Source organism: Notothenia coriiceps, unplaced genomic scaffold, assembly GCF_000735185.1.
Source record: "Notothenia coriiceps isolate Sejong01 unplaced genomic scaffold, NC01 NC01_scaffold00018246, whole genome shotgun sequence".
Lineage (NCBI taxonomy): Eukaryota > Metazoa > Chordata > Actinopteri > Perciformes > Nototheniidae > Notothenia > Notothenia coriiceps.
In genome coordinates this window covers 13,730-29,766 of record NW_011350947.1, presented here as the reverse complement: position 1 = coordinate 29,766, position 16,037 = coordinate 13,730, and the positions used below count along the sequence as shown (strand labels likewise).

The following is a 16,037-nucleotide window of genomic DNA, read 5'->3' as shown; positions in this document are numbered from 1 at the left end:
CGCAACAGGCGAGCCAGGCGAGGGCACAGTGCACTCCCTCACACTTCCTCACACGGGAGGTGAGCTCAAGCCGGAGAAGCGTGCGGCTGTAACGCGACTTCTGATTGGTTTAGGTTCTGCAGCGGATATGTGAAACTCACTCCCATTGGACAGCTGTACGAAGGCGGAGCCGTGCATGGCATTTCATTGATATAGCCTACAGCTGGTGGCTCCAGATTCGCCACACGGACTGGAAGGGCTATGAAAGTGACGAAGGCTTGATGTTGGGGGTTTTAAAGAAGGCTCGAGAAGTGTTTTATTATTTTTTTTAAAGGTGGCAAACCAAAGATTAGCAGAATACACAGCCAAAATGCTCTGCCACGTTACTCGTCCGGATTCAGTGGTGATGGAAGTGGAAGTTGATGCGAAGGCGAACGGTGAAGACTGTCTGAATAAGGTAAGCTGTGGTGGAGAACACATCACGTTTTGTTAATATAATACCTTTTTTTAAATGCAGTGTCATTGTCAGCATATAGGTGGTAGCGATGATTTTGTTGCCTGGCGAAAGTTTAGATGTTACTAAACTTCAGCTCAATTGTTAATTTGACTCCAATGTGTGGGTATAAAAATTGAGAAATTCAACGACGGTGAATGCTAAATAAGATGTATCGGCTGCTTGACATAACATTAACTGTGGATATAATCTGTTAACACAACTATGGATACATCAGCCTTATTTTTGCACATGGGTACGCGGAAACAAAATGTTCTCCTGCGCGCATCGTGCCAAAAACCAAACATCTGTTCAGGACAATGAAACCTTAGGATGTCGAGTCATTCTCGAAAAGCACGACTTGATGTACATGAAGGAAAGTTCTGATGCATTGTGGTAACACTGCTGTCGTCTACCTGCATGGCTTAGTCAGAGGCAGATCGCTTTGTCCAGGTTACTTGAGTTCATTCTTCTTCTGCCTTTTGTAGGCACTCAGCGTTCTCGCTACTTCGTTGCTTGCTGACATTTACCTCTTTTCCTAAAGTGGACATAAACAGGGTGGCATGCGAACTTTTCCTTTCATCAATAGTCTTAAGTTGTTTTTTCCCCCACTTTTTAAAAAGCTACTTCAAATGCATGGCAACTTGCCGTGGGTATGAATGAGTTTTATCTCATCCTCCGGGCTCCCTGCAGACCACCACCAGCAGTTATGTAATAGCCGCTAAGGGGGCGTGGGATTGTGGGTTTGATGAGCCCCTTTACCCCGAGAGAGCCTCCAATTTACTTCAATCCTATCGTGTGCTTTAGAATATTGATGGGATTTATCTGTGAGAGTAGCACCAGGGGAGCAGAAATCCTAATAAACTAAGTGATAAAAGCAGCCCTATCTTCCTCCGCCTCTTAAATCTTGCGAAACTTTATTGATTCTCGGGAAATGTGTTGATTCTTGCCCCCCTATAGTCTTCTTCAATGACATTTAAGCCTGCTGTAAAAACTCAAAATGTTGAGTGTAAAGTCAAAGAAAGATGCACTTTCAAATGAACTGTAAAGCTACCTCTATCTGATGTCCCATACACTCTTCAAATGACTGATAAGATCCCTTTTTACTCATTTATTTTTTCAAAAACCATTATGTGACCCTGTTTGTTAATAAATGTGCAATATACATACCTGGGTGCTATATGTTAGAAACAGTTTTTTCTATTTTTCTATTGTGTAATTTTTTTATCTTTTTAAAACAAAAAAAATATGCATGCTTCTTAGTTAACATTAAGCTGTCTTTGGCTCTTTTCTGCTGTAACACATGTACATTTCCCCTCTGTAGTACGAATAAAGGGATTCTGATTCTTTAATCTCTTTCCAGGTTTGCAGAAAGTTGGGCATAATTGAAGTGGACTACTTTGGGCTGCAGTTCACGGGCAGCAAAGGAGAGAACCTGTGGCTGAATCTGAGGAATCGCATCTGTCAGCAGATGGATAACGTGACGCCGTGTCGACTGAGGCTGAGGGTCAAGTTCTTTGTGGAGCCCCATCTCATTCTGCAGGAACAGACGAGGTTTGTTTAACATCTCACGTGCGTGCACAGACTTTGTTTGCATGCAACATGAACGTCTTCACATTTGTTTATGGGCCTTTGAACAGATAAAGTTTCCACTTCCTGTTTGCAACATTATCTCACAACTAGTGAACCGCTTCAAATTTACCAGAAATCAAATCTAGATTATGTTTTTTATTGAAACACTTTTAGTAATGCATAAGACATGCAATAATGAGCACATGATGGAAAAACAAACTCGTTGTTACAGTTTCCACAGCCTAATCTAATCACTGTGTACAATACAGTCGAATGCCCTGTAGTAACCTCTTCGCTGAGCCGGGGTTACTAAAGTTCGTTTGGGCAGGAAATGTGATCCAGCCGCCCTGGGGGTTTGTGTAGCTCTGCATCTGCCCCCAGGGATCCTCTGTGCGACAGCCAGAACCTCTGTCACTGCCCCCATTCAACTCCAAATAACTTTTGTTGTGCTTTTTCTGTTTCAATTGTTTGTGGCCATTTTTTGTCTGAACAAAAGCACACTCCACTATTCGATTTTCTTTTGCAGATGCTGTATGGAAACTGAGATGGGCCTGTGTCTAGTGTTTTTTCCTTCATAGGATATTATCAATATGAGTCTCTGTGTACATAGTGAGATTTATAATCATGTTTGAACGCACCCGGCTATACATTTTACAGATATTCTTTTCTGTGCTCTTTGAGAGATATTTTATCCCAGCTATATTTATTTTAGTAAAACAATGGCCAACCAAACAAAACTTCCCCTGGCAGTTTACACAATTATCTTAGCTTGAGGAAACAAAATATTTGAAACAAAATAACAAGTCTAATTCCTGACTCGGCTATTCATGTCCCCAGTTTCATTTTAAAGTTATAAATAGCAATTGCTCTCGGAAACTGCCCAAAGACTTGTTTAACACACAGTGTCTGTGTGATGCTGTGGATGTTATTCTCACCTCAGGTGGCGCCGTCATTGTTTGATACTGCAGGGTTGGAAGTTGGAACCATAGATGAGAAGGCAGGGCAGACTTTGGATGGGAATCTGTTTTGGTGGGCTGCTCTTGCCCCCTCTCTTTCACACTCAAACACAGCGTGCAACTAGAAGGGTTCATTAAACCGACATGTATCTGCCTCGGCCAGTAATTGCCTGGCATTCTGCTAAGCTCTGTTGTTCTCCACTTCACCACTGGCTCTCCTTCAGCTGTTTCTCTCATTGTGGCCTATATTCCACTTTTCCTTTTTTTTTCTTTTGAAGAAAAAAAGTGAAAGGCACGGGGGAGAGTGTGATCGTTGAAGACACTTGCCTGCTCTCTGAGCTCCACCAGATAAGCAGGGGTTATCAACAGATGGCTTGCGGGGTGGGGGTCATGGGGTTTTGTACAAAAAAAAAAAGGTGAGATAAAGATGTTAGATGGCAAGCAAGGGGTGCTGCTAATAAAAACTCACACATGGCACACACCAACATGCTGTCAAGTTATGAGTTTGATTTTGGCAGAGCCTTTCTGCCATCCATCTGCTCAGATGTGATTATAAGCAAGCTCAACACAGGGCGACATGTTGACAATACACAACAGGGGCATTTTGGGGAAACTCGCATGTCTGGAGAAACTGCTATATCATTTAAATGTGTTGTGAAATGATACATGGCATTTCTGCTTCTCATTTCCTTTTCTTTAAGGTCCCATTTAACATATCCATGTTGTGGTCACCTTTGACCTACTTTAGGCTACCACTGCCTCCATGTTCTGAGTGCAGGCATGCTTCCAGGCAGGCAAGCATGCAGAGCTCACAATGGCAAACACATTGCACATTGCAGTTAGTCACATACCTCTTGGAATGAGTCCAATTGTTAAGTTGTTGTTAATTTAGATATGACACAACACCGCCTTATCTACTCTCACGAACAATGTCAATTTGTGAACGAGTTTTAAAAGTTAAAACCAAGCATGAGTCACTTCAGTATTAATATGAGCGGGAGTTAAGGTTCCCCTCAGAACGTACACACAGCAAAAAGGACTGCATGGTTCCACGACTCTCAGTGGAGCTGCGGGGAGGGCCTCTTTTTCAGCGCTGTCCTTATAGGCCTTATTACATAACCTGCAGTGCACTGGGCGCACAGAGCTGCTTATATAAGCTGCTGTGTACTCTGCTTCCACGTAAAGCCTCGCAGGTCAATTGCATGTTCTTGCTCACATGCAGCTGAATATTTGGGTACTTGCTTATGTTTATCTTCCTTCTCTTTGGTAGGGTCTAATTTACCTCGAAACTGCACTATCCAGGATAAAACCATAGTCATAGTATTTAAACCCATTTCCTAGACTCAATAATACTTTTGTAAACTTTTCACCTAGGTTTGGTTTCTACTACTGAAAAAAAGGCTATCTATTTAAGTTACACGGCTTAAGTTGAGCTTGATTCCATGGCAGCCGTATCCTCTGCTTCTAAGACCCTATTTTCCTAATCTCATTGCTTAAGATTCTCACTCGCACAACTCTACCAAGCTTGTTTTATAAATCTCGTAAATGTCCAAATTATTGTGTAAACACATCTGATTTGCCCTGTGTTTCTGTGAGCATTCACTGATGGACACTTTTTTTAATTGGTTATGGTATTCTGGCCCAAGGGCCTCAACAAAACAGCCAGTGTTATCTGCATCATTTAACCCCACTTGCTAAGGGGTGCCTCTGCTTTAAGTATGTGAATGTTTTCCCTTCATTAGCACTTGGATTTAACATTCTGATCAGGCAAACATTGGATGTCCTGAAAGGGCAAAGCTGTTGGTACAGGATGTATTAGAGGTCTTGATTGTTAACATGTTTACCGCCCCATGGTTTAAGCTTATGTTTATCTGAAATCTAAACAAGAAGCCACATTAGTTTTAACAAATGAAAAATCATTATTAATAATTGTATATTTATTTGCATGCAATTATTTTTATTTTATTCCAATGAAGAGTTCCTTGTTCCACCAAGCAGGCGCTAGCTAATAACTAATAATAATGCTAAGAAAACTAAAAGACAAGACATTTATTTCCCTAAATAGGACATAACGGTCTGGACATAATTCCACACTACAATTATTTAAAGCTAATTTTAAGAACTTTGCTCTACTAATGTCATTGCTCTCACATGACACTGTTCCTTCCTTCTTACATCACCCCAGGCAGTTCAGAGACATGCAGGTCAGTGGTACTAGAGGCAGAGGTGATGGTGTGTGTTGACCTGCAACAGGGTGTTTCCTTGCCTTCCCCAGAGTGAATGGATTGGAGAGGCTTCAATTTAATGTAGCATTTGTAGAATAGATCAACTGAGAACAAATATGTTCCAATAACAGGTTTGACTTTGCAGGATACCAACAATTACATTAATAATAAAATACAACAGCCCTACAAAACTTTTGAGTAACAATAGTATACTTGATATTCTGCACGATTCAGCTTAATCATCAAGCTTTTCTATCAAAACGTTCAAGGTTATTTATTCCGGTCACACACAAGTTAAAATGTGTAACTAACTGTTGCAGGCTAAAGAGACAATCAAGCCAAAGATCACTCAAGAAGCCTGCGGGCCTTAACCTCCCTTTCTTTATTGCCATGCTTCATTGTCGGTAATTAGTAGCTTTTAGCCTCCATAAGAGTTTGTTTCCTCCTGAACTGGAATAACCTACCCTGATTATTATTTTTTTAGACCTTTCCGAAGAACGACAGATTTGTTTTATTTGTTTGGCGCCTAAACTTTGATTGCTGTTCTTTAATCACTGTTTTACCATGCAGTACAGAGCACCAGCCTGCAACAGAAGGCAGTTAGCATACAAACAGCTTCTTTGTTTTAATGCTGTACAGCTTTCAGTTCAACTTGGAACAGAGCAAAGGCACATGCTATTTAGAGCTTGATATTTGCAACGTTCTGATAAATAACACAATGCTAAAACTTTTCTTTTTAAGTTTAACCGTCTGACTTTCCATTCAGCCCACACCATGGGGGAAGATATTCAACAGGGTCTACTATAGTTCATTGACCGCTAGTAACCTCACAGCACACAGCTCCTGGCAGTGTGTCATTTGACTCGCTTACAAACCACATTGTTGAGAGCCCGACCGATGAGGTCTGAAACTCTTCTGGTGATTGGCTGGATGAGGCGCAGTCTCCAGGCAGAGGTGTTGGGTTTCAGTTTGTGGAGACGTTTTGTTCTTCTGTGAAATGAACAGGCTGACATTCTGCCTACTCGGGGAATAGACATTGAATTGGGGCAGAAATCATAAAAAGGAGACAATGGGTTTTATAGATGGGTGGAACAGACTAGAGAGGGTTTAGTTGACTTGGTAATGAGTGTCTGGTATTACTTGAAAACCCATGCCTATTCCTCTTTTTTGTCTGCTTGATATAAAACTTGCAAAGATTTGTCACATTTTTATATAATAAGTTGCTTAAAAGGCCCTGAGACTGCAGTTTGGGATTGTATCTGTGTTGTATTTATGGTTCAAAGACTTGGAATACAACTGGAATAATCTGATCTCCTTAACTCGGCTCTGTAGCCACTGACCTATTTTGAAAACATTTTGTTTCCAGGGTGTTCAGGTCTGCTTTAATTGAATTATTCCAGCCAGGCTATCAGGAATTCAAACATTGTTGCAGCACTCAACATGACCTCCCTTTCCACTACAATCACTGTTTGAATACCCTTTATGTCTCCTTTGCTGTTAGCTTTCCCTTTTCCCCATTTATGAATGTAAACAAGTAAGCCTCTTTAGACTTTGATTATGGTTTATCTCCCTTGTAGGAGCAATGTGATGGACACTGTGTAATACACTAAAGCAGGGCACTGACTTACAGTGTTCCATTTGTCTGGTCTGAAGAAAGAGGCGATGATGACTGCTGGGTTCACAGATGATTGTATCATGATGCATGTGTAAGTGTCTTGTAGTAAAGTGTGTTAGTCACTGACATGGGGAATCCAACGTGCTGAATAACAGAGGAGTGGTCTAGCTACTGGGGAAACAACTACAGTATAATCCTGATGCAGCATGGCATCCTCATGTCCCAACAAGAGACAGATTTCAAGTCATGAGATTCTGTCTAGCCTCGTCAGTATAAATAAAATGGTTCCAGACAAAGATCCAGTCACTCCAGATCAGTCGGCCTCGAATGGTGTGCCCACTTGGGGAAACATTTCAAAAAACATTCAAACTAAAGTCTTTGAGTTCTGTGTAAACCAATCTCAACCACCATGTTGAGTTAAGATTTATGGACTGTTGTCTCTCCCAAGCCCTGGGTGTAGGACGGACCTTGAAAATGCTGAGGCAGCAATTCAGCAGACTAACAGTTATCTGAGGTGAAGCTATCTGCTTTAATATAGAGGCAACAGAAGACAGCAGGGTAATCTTTACAAAACTGTTGCCCTTGTTGTTATTATAAAAAGAGTTCTGCACTAAGCTTATACCGAGAGCAGATACAGTAGCATTATATCTTCACCGGATCCTCAGTGGGAGAAATTGTTACCCTCTGATTGTGAAGCAGCTGTTTGTTGTAGATTGTCATGTGTTTGTGTTGTTTGGCTGACTGTTTGGCAGACCGAGTGCATATCTGATGCATCTCATTCCGCCCCAGGGAAGTCAGGCAGGAACAGCTATCATTGAACTAAAGTTACCTCAGTTGCAGAACCTGTTCACCTGGTCCATCCCACAGCTTATAATTGGTGATTTATTCCCATTGGAAATTGATTTTTAAACTTCGGCTCAGCAAAGCAAACACCTGTTTACACATGGGTGCCCGCATGAACCCAGGAATGCACGAGTCAGATGTCTTGCCCAGCAGCCTGGTGGACAAACAGTCCACATCGTCACAGATGGTTGGTAAAGTGGAGCAGTTGAGGTTAAAGCTAATCAGTGGTGGAAGAAGTATGCAGACCTTTTACTTAAATAAAATTACTAATAACACACTGTAAAAATACTCAAGTACAAAATGACCTTGATGATGGATGTCAATAATGATCTTTTAATTGGCTAAATTAACCAACTAAGCTGTTATTGTACAATATTTCCAGTGAATTTTAATGGAGTTTAACTATAAACATACAAAATAACATGTTCCTCATTATTGTACATACAGTACCGTACTTGAATAAATGTACTCGGTACATTCCACTCCTGAAACGAGTCAAGTGGCATAGTGTCGACGACACCAAACTAACAAGCCAGGACTCGTTCTGAAGGAAGCTTTTTATGATATTAAATGCCTTGCTCAGCTTCACAGTAACCTGGATTTACATGTTCCAATCCCTTCATGAACTATAGTAACCTCTGCAGCCTGCCCTATAATAAACTGGAGGCAGACCTATTGTTTGCATCAGGCAGGTAGCTAACTAGCAGCGCTTCATCACATGACTCCTGCTGGGCCTGACACAATAGAGATCAGTGTTTGTGTGTGTGTGCGTTGGAGGGAATGGGATGTTTAACACCATATCAAAGCAGTGTTTGTTATGCCTGAGGCTGGACAGCTATGGGGCTTCGTTGTTATGGTCTGGCTTTGTCAGGGTGGTGGAGACTGGCTTTGTTTGTGTGCCTCATAGCTGCTTTTGCTACTGTTGCTGCTCCTTGGAAGCACGTGCATATGTGTTTGGTGAGGTGTGCCTTGTTATTGCACACTGAAGATGTTGCAAAACACAACTGTACATATTCTCTTATGCCCTCAGTTGTCCCTCAAGAGTTTGGCTTTGAGTCCCATAAGGAGACAGAGGAAACTCCATATTGCTCCTGTATCTCCCACGAGCATCTCAACACAACGCATTTTCTACGTTTTCAAAACACAATGAGTTGATATTAACTTAATAAAGGTGCGTTAAGTGCCGCCTTCCCCCTCCACTCAAGGGTCCCCTCTAAAATATCCTCAAGTCATGGTATGACCTGATTTGCACAAATGAAAATGTCTCTATTCGCATCATGCTTCAAAGAGAACTGTAGCCCGAAGGAGTTTTATTTTTCTTAGTCGGAAATATCAAGCAGTTTCTGGCGCATTCTGCTTTTTAGTCTACCACATCAGGATGCGGTCGGCCAAAAACTCAACAGCCATTTTTTTTTTTTGTTCACACATTACAATGTTCTACAAAAAAAACTCTTGTCTGCACAGCAAGCCAACATTATACTTTCATTTCTGGCATTGACAAGTCTGAGCTGTCTGAGCTGAGTGTCTATAGATCAGGAGGGTTACACAAGGTCACTGCATCAGCACCGCTGCACTGGCTATTCAGGTATTTGATTTGAGATAATAACAGATGGCAAAGCCAGGATGTTAAAATGAAACAACTGAAGTCTACTGGCAAAATACAAAAGATTTGCAGCCAGTAAACAACATTGCCCAGTGACAAGCTGTCGGACTGGTTTGTAGTCACAGGAGTAGCTGACTTAAGACTATCTTCTTAAGGTTACTGTGTCATAGGTAATCTCAAGGAAGGATCAGTTTGGGTTACTCTAGTTCAACACTCTTCATGAAAGATTGAGTCATTCAGGTTGTTATTCCTTTTGACGTTTTGTCTCCTGCTGCTAGAAGGAAAGAATTCCTCACATCTTCTGGTCAAAACAATGGAAAGGACCTGCCGTTGATTATTTGTATTGAGCATTTAGCTATTTTCCTTTTCCACAGCATAACTCAATGTTCTCATTTATTAGTTCAGCCCAAATGGTAGCAATTGTTGTTTTTGACCAACGTTAATATTTGAACTATTTTCCTAACTGTCAAATAAACACAGCTTTTTTTTCCAAACAAGAATTCCCTCTTGATAAACAAGACCAGTGGAGGCTTGTCTTGAAATAAGCATATTGCTGGAGTGTGGGGTAACAGCCACAGAGACATACAGGATGCCAGCCATTGTAACTAATTTCCATTATTGCATTCAACTTGAGACTTATCAAGGTCATGTATTGGCCCAAGCAGATACAATTCAAGCACTTTTGCCTTCTGACTCACCATGTTAAAAGTCCAAGTACTTCCCCTACTGGGAGAAAAACGACTCTCCCCCTCTCCACTTCCACTTTTAAAGCTGTCAATTCACACTTAAGGAAGTTCTTGTAGTTTTTTCTGAGGAAGAGATTGAAAAAGAGAAAGTGTCTTTGTGGCCACCGACCAAATATCACAGTTGCTTTTCCCTCTGCTGCTCACACACCCCCCTGGCTCATGTGGTGCAATTCTGGCTCGGTAATGACCACCTGCTCCGGCCTATGTGCTCCAGATTCCCCGACTCCTCAGCTTTTACACATTTAAGAAACGCAATGGCTGACATGACTTTATCTAAAATATATACGTTGCCTTAGTTTGTTGAGTTTATTAACCTAAATGGCAATTCAAAGATTTGGCATTTGACCAATGTATTATTCTCTTCTCGTCCGACAGACACGTGTTCTTCATGCACGTGAAGGAGGACCTCCATAACGGGCACCTACGGATGGGCTCAGAACAAGCTGAGGAGCTGAGCTCGCTCCTGGCACAGGCAGAGTTTGGGGACTACAACCAAAACACAGCAAAGTACTGGTACTCCGAGCTGTGTGGAGAGGATCCCAGCACGGCCACCATGAACAGGTACATCACTCTTTAAGAAACACAACATTGGCCTCTAGAAAAGCATGGAGAGTAAATTCCATGAATGCATAAAAACATTTTTCATATTGCATTTCTGGCCCACAATCGTTCTGTTCTCTCTGCATTTTACTGTAATAGAACCCCTACCCTGACATGAAACCACCACTTATGACGTTGGAATTTTTATTTTACACAAGACAACTGGAATTTGAACACATAACCAATAGCCCCCTATACATACAGTACACATTAACAAGCCCTGGCTAATAATTAAAACCTGTTCCCTCCTGAATTTCTGCCCCCCTCCCATCTCTGAGGGAGATAGTCTATAAAGATATGATATGTAAATAAAAGGTCTCGAATAATCTGATGTGGCAGATGGTGTTCAAGGAAATGAGGACATGTAAGAAATCAAAAAGCAACAAAATGCTACACTGAGTTTACCGGTGGTGGCTTTAATACATTTGCAGCCTTTTTATATAAAGTGAAGAGGTGAAAGACTTTGATTAGCGGTATATCTCACGCTTGTCTTTTCAGCTAAGATGCGCACGCACACACACGGATCAGTCAAACGGCAGCTGATAGGAGATCAGATAGCGTGTGTTTGCACAGTTTCATCAACATAACCTCCATACTGTAAACCTTGAATGTTTTCCCTGCAAACAAGAATAGGGTAACATAGTTTTGCTACTGCAAGGTTTTGGAGTCCAAGAGCATAGATCCCATCGCATTGTGTAAAAACAGCAATGCCTGTCCCACCTAGAACTTCTGGGAAATAATCGAAGAACTACTGCATTGTCTCTCTTTCCAGTTGCTCTCTTTGAGTAGAGAGCCTTAAATAATACAGTAGGCAAGTTTATTTATATAGCACCTTTCAACACAAGGCAATGCAAAGTGCTTTCCAAAAATGAAAAGCATTAAGAAACATATTATACAAAGGCATTTAAAATCAATTAAAAGCAAATATATAAAATGGCATTTAAAAATACTCATTTAAAAGCAAAGATAACAAAGGTACATGAATAAAAGTTACAGTGCAGTTTGAGACACACATCTGAAATGTTTAGGTCAATCATTGCTAACTTTTTAGCAGAAATAGTTTTCTATGAGCTCACTTTCGTGTTTAACTTATCCTTTAGTTATTTCTAGTGTTTCATGCTAAACGAAAATTCTAATCTGACCCCATGGTACCTTTTTTTAGTTTTTTGCCGAAACTATCCCTCTTTTTTAAATGCACATTAGTTAAGTTTACCTTTTTTGGTGTCCTCCAATTATCAAGCCTCCTCTCCTAACTGCTATAATAAACGATTTGACATGTGCTGCATTGAAACAGACCTCCACTCCTCCAGCCTGCTATGTATGCACGTCCTTGCACTTCCAAAAAATGACTAAAATACATATTACGTTGGGTTTTTAAAAACAAATGCTATGCTATACTTTATTACAGTTATAAGAGTATACTCAAATTGTACTTGTACCACAGCTCGGCATTTGGGATTTTCCAGCAAACTGAAATCAGCAGGCTGTTACTATTGCTAAAATAAGCTTTCAGCTAAGCTGCCCAAGTATTGATCTCATAAGTATAGTTGTCAGAAAGAACCATTTTAGCATCAGTTCTCTGCCTGAGGGCGTGTTAACTTTGACAGCTAAAACACTAGTGTTATTCATCCTGTTCGTATAATACTCCCGCCACACCGGTTGCACCATGGTAACAATGTGATCTGTATGCTAAAGCTTGTGTCAGAATGATATTTCCAATCTGAGCTTTAAAGCTAAATTTCTTTTTTCCCTTTGTCTCCCCACCCGTCTCCCTGTGCAGCATAATTTCCAGACACAAGGCTCTGGAGGGTTTGGGCCCGGGCTCCGTGGAGTACCAGGCCCTGCAGCTGGTCTCCTCTCTGGAGCATTACGGTGTGGAGTGGCACTGGGCGCGCGACGCAAACGGCCAGCGGCTCGCCATTGGAGTCGGCCCTGAAGGCATCGCCATTTGCAAGGAGGACTTCAGTTTAGTCAACAGGTATGTTTCAACTAGACAAATGCAATTCGCTCTGTGTACTTCCATACTAATAGTACTCTTCATGTTGCAGATATACATCTTTTTGGGTTTTAGGACAGAATGTGTTATTGAAGAATATTCAACATGTAATGGTTTCTTCCCATTTTGCTCCATCTTTAGAATAAGCTATCCAATCATCCAGATTGCAACCCAGTCGGGGAAGAGTGTGTACTTGACGGTAACCAAGGACACAAATGACAGCGTGGTGCTTTTGTTCAAGCTGATCAGTAACCGGGCAGCCAGCGGTCTGTACCGAGCCATTACAGAGACACACGCCTTCTACAGGTGAGAGATAAACAACATACTGTATTCAAACCCAGATCAATGACTAAGGCTATATAGCTGTACAGTCAGAATTAAATATATTCAAGCCTGTTTAATAACTACTCAATGTTCCACTGCCTTACTTAATTAAAGGTACCATAGACATGTGGTGAACCAAGATATCAATTAAAATATATTTTGGGCTAAGCTTCTCAGTTGATTTCTGTTTTTCTTCATGTCTGTTTACGCTCTTCGCTACAGCTGTTAGTCATTCATAAACCTGACCTTAAATGTGTTGTGTGCACATTTGTTCTGCTCTATTTAGCACGTAGTTGCTCCTGAGTATGCACTCTCACACAATTGTACACATTGACCAACTGCTGGTACAAATTCTGCAAAGTGGGACCCATAAAACCTGTAATAGACCTGATCAGTGTGCATGAACAGGGAGATCGTGCCGGGCCATCTTTAGTAGAGTCGGAGAGATTTGAGTCTGTCAGAATCTTGCAGTGAGCAGGAACAATTCAAATGGCTGAGCTATGAAATTGTTGTCAGTCAGTCACAGAGGTACAAAGGTACAAAAGACAGCCCTGTCCTTTTGTTTCAGGGATGGGTTTTAGCTCAGAGTCTGGAAGGAATGTCTTCTTCCTGCTTTCTCAGAAACAAATGTTTATCTCATAGCAGTGAAGGTGTTCACAGGATGAACATGAGTTTCCTGAATATTAAGTGCAAATGGAGTATTGGATAAACAGACATACCCTCCACAGTTTGGGCAAGAAGAGGCTGTACATTTATATTCAATTTAATAATCCACTCCTGGCACAATTAATGTATATATAATATCCTGCTTTATATTTTGTTAATGTAAGTTTGTATTTCCACATGTATATTTTTTACTTTTTTTTAAAATGCTATTTTATTTCTATTTGAGATGTTTACATTTTGGATTGTTTATTTCTAGTCTTTTTAATTTCTCTTATGTACTATACCTTGTCTTTCTATGCTGCTGCAAAGCAAACATTTCCCAAATTGGGATCATTAAAGTACTTATCTTGTAAAATGTTCAAATGCTCTGATTTTGCTAACCGTAATCACATTCTATCTTATTTCATTTCTAGGTGTGACACAGTAACCAACGCAGTGATGATGCAGTACAGCAGAGACTTTAAGGGCCACCTAGCTTCCCTTTTCCTCAACGAGAACATCAACCTTGGCAAGAAGTACGTCTTCGACATCCGACGCACCTCCAAGGAAGTGTACGACCAGGCCCGCCGCGCCCTCTACAACTCGGGGGTCGCTGACCTGGGCTCTGGCAGCGGTGAGCGCTCCTCTCCTTCACGCTCCCCCAGCCGAGACGACCCCCAGGACGAGGGGCTGGACTGCGGCAGCTGCCAGCAGAGCAGAGCACTGCAGGAGCGGCTGCAGAAGCTCCGGGAGGCTCTGCTGTGCGTGCTCTGCTGCGAGGAGGAGATCGACGCTGCGTTCTGCCCCTGCGGACACATGGTGTGCTGCCAGAGCTGCGCAAACCAGCTGCAGGTGAGACTGTTGTTCCCTCTCTGTGTGTGTAGACCGGGAAGACTGATGAGTTTGTTTATAAGCCACGTTGGGGGGGGCTTTATCATTAGTGCGGTTAGCTTTTCCACTTGTCATATTCTGAGAAATGACCACTGCTGGTATTTGGTATAGATTCAAAGGTTTTTATTGTGATTTAGCTTCAGTGTAGAAATGGCAATGCAAATCTTCTGACCTGAGCTCCTCCAACAATCCAACATATAATGTACAAAAATAAAAAGTAGTGCAAAAAGTCTATATACATGTAAATAGAATATGATATGTACAAGAACGGAATATGAAATAATTTAAATTAAGACACATTTTAAATATGGTTTATTGCGTGGATAACTATTTATATAAATATATTGCATATGCTGATGTCAACACCACCTTAGAAGCAGTATTTTATTAAAGTGAAGTTTGCTTTGTTTTCCTAAAGCTCTTTAATCATACTTTTAAGTTTTAACTTCCATCCTTTTTTATAGTCCTCTGAGCAACATCCAAAGCTCTGCTTGCTCTCTGCTGACCCCTCACTTAATCAGCAAAATGTTGCCCCTCTTTCTGAAGCCAGATGCAGTGTGTGAGTGTCTTATGGAGGGATTATAGCAGCCAGGCAGATCTTACTTCCATTTACTAAGAAACGTGACCCAGGTAATGAGTCAGTAGAAACTCAAGGGCAGAAGGAGAGTTCCACAGCTTTCAGCGTGATTATGGAAGCTGTTTTCCCATTATAGCAATCCATTACAAGCTTTCCTGATTTTAATATTAGCTTGTGTTCTGAAGGATATTTGCCAGCATGTCCTTCAGTCTTAACATTGGCTTGATGACCCGAGTGGTGACTCATTAGTTGCCTTGATGGCAGTCAACAGTCCTCTCCACGACTCATTTGATTGGAGAGCAAGTTTCCGTGACACCGCCTACTGTGTGATAACGGTTACTTATTTTGTTGGCTTGCCTTGCACCTTTAACATTTTTAGTTTTAATGTCATGCATCTGCTGGGAAATGTGGGTTGACCCGATTTGTCACATTGTTAACTTTTCTTAGGTCATTTTCTTTCTTGGAAGTGGCCAGGAAATGTGTTTGAGGGCTTTATTGTCTCGAGATCCCTTTGATAAGCATAGACAAATATATTACCAAAGTTTTATGGGACAGTGAAGGAGTTCACGTCTTAGTGTAACCACCTCAAATGTCCTTAACGCGAGTAAACAAACAAACACCCGATGCTTACTACTTTTCTCTTTCCTGTCCCTCAGCTGTGTCCCGTGTGTCGGTCGGAGGTGGAGCACGTGCAGCACGTCTACCTGCCCACCTGCACCAGCCTGCTGAACCTGACGCTGACCGACAACCACCAGCACCGCAGCCCCCCCGCTCCCATCCACAGAGAACTGGCTTCTCCGCACAGCTGCTCTGCAACAGAGTACGAGCACAAGATCTACCACACATAAAGACAACTCCACCAAACTCCATTACGAACACTTTGAAGCAAAACCAGCCAGATTGAGGTTTCACGAAAAAAGAAACATTCCTCGTCCATCTGTGTTTCCTGCCTGGAATCCAAGAACTACCAAA

The 16,037-nt window shown here is 41.6% G+C and overlaps 1 protein-coding gene across 1 annotated transcript; it reads left to right on the top strand.

The window, feature by feature from the left end:
* Positions 1 to 220: 220 nt before the first annotated feature.
* Positions 221 to 16,037, top strand: LOC104950857 (E3 ubiquitin-protein ligase MYLIP-A). The gene is made up of 7 exons (XM_010777433.1): positions 221 to 436; positions 1,836 to 2,026; positions 10,408 to 10,593; positions 12,413 to 12,610; positions 12,770 to 12,934; positions 14,032 to 14,449; positions 15,722 to 16,037. The coding sequence occupies exons 1-7, from the start codon at positions 350 to 352 to the stop codon at positions 15,911 to 15,913; spliced, it is 1,437 nt and encodes a 478-aa protein (XP_010775735.1). The 5' UTR covers positions 221 to 349; the 3' UTR covers positions 15,914 to 16,037.

Coding starts and splice junctions, on each gene's coding strand:
- LOC104950857 (XM_010777433.1), top strand. CDS start 350: ATGCTCTGCCACGTTACTCGTCCGGATTCAGTGGTGATGGAAGTGGAA. Junction 2,027..10,407: donor ATTCTGCAGGAACAGACGAG/GTTTGTTTAACA, acceptor CTCGTCCGACAG/ACACGTGTTCTTCATGCACG. Junction 12,611..12,769: donor GACTTCAGTTTAGTCAACAG/GTATGTTTCAAC, acceptor CTCCATCTTTAG/AATAAGCTATCCAATCATCC.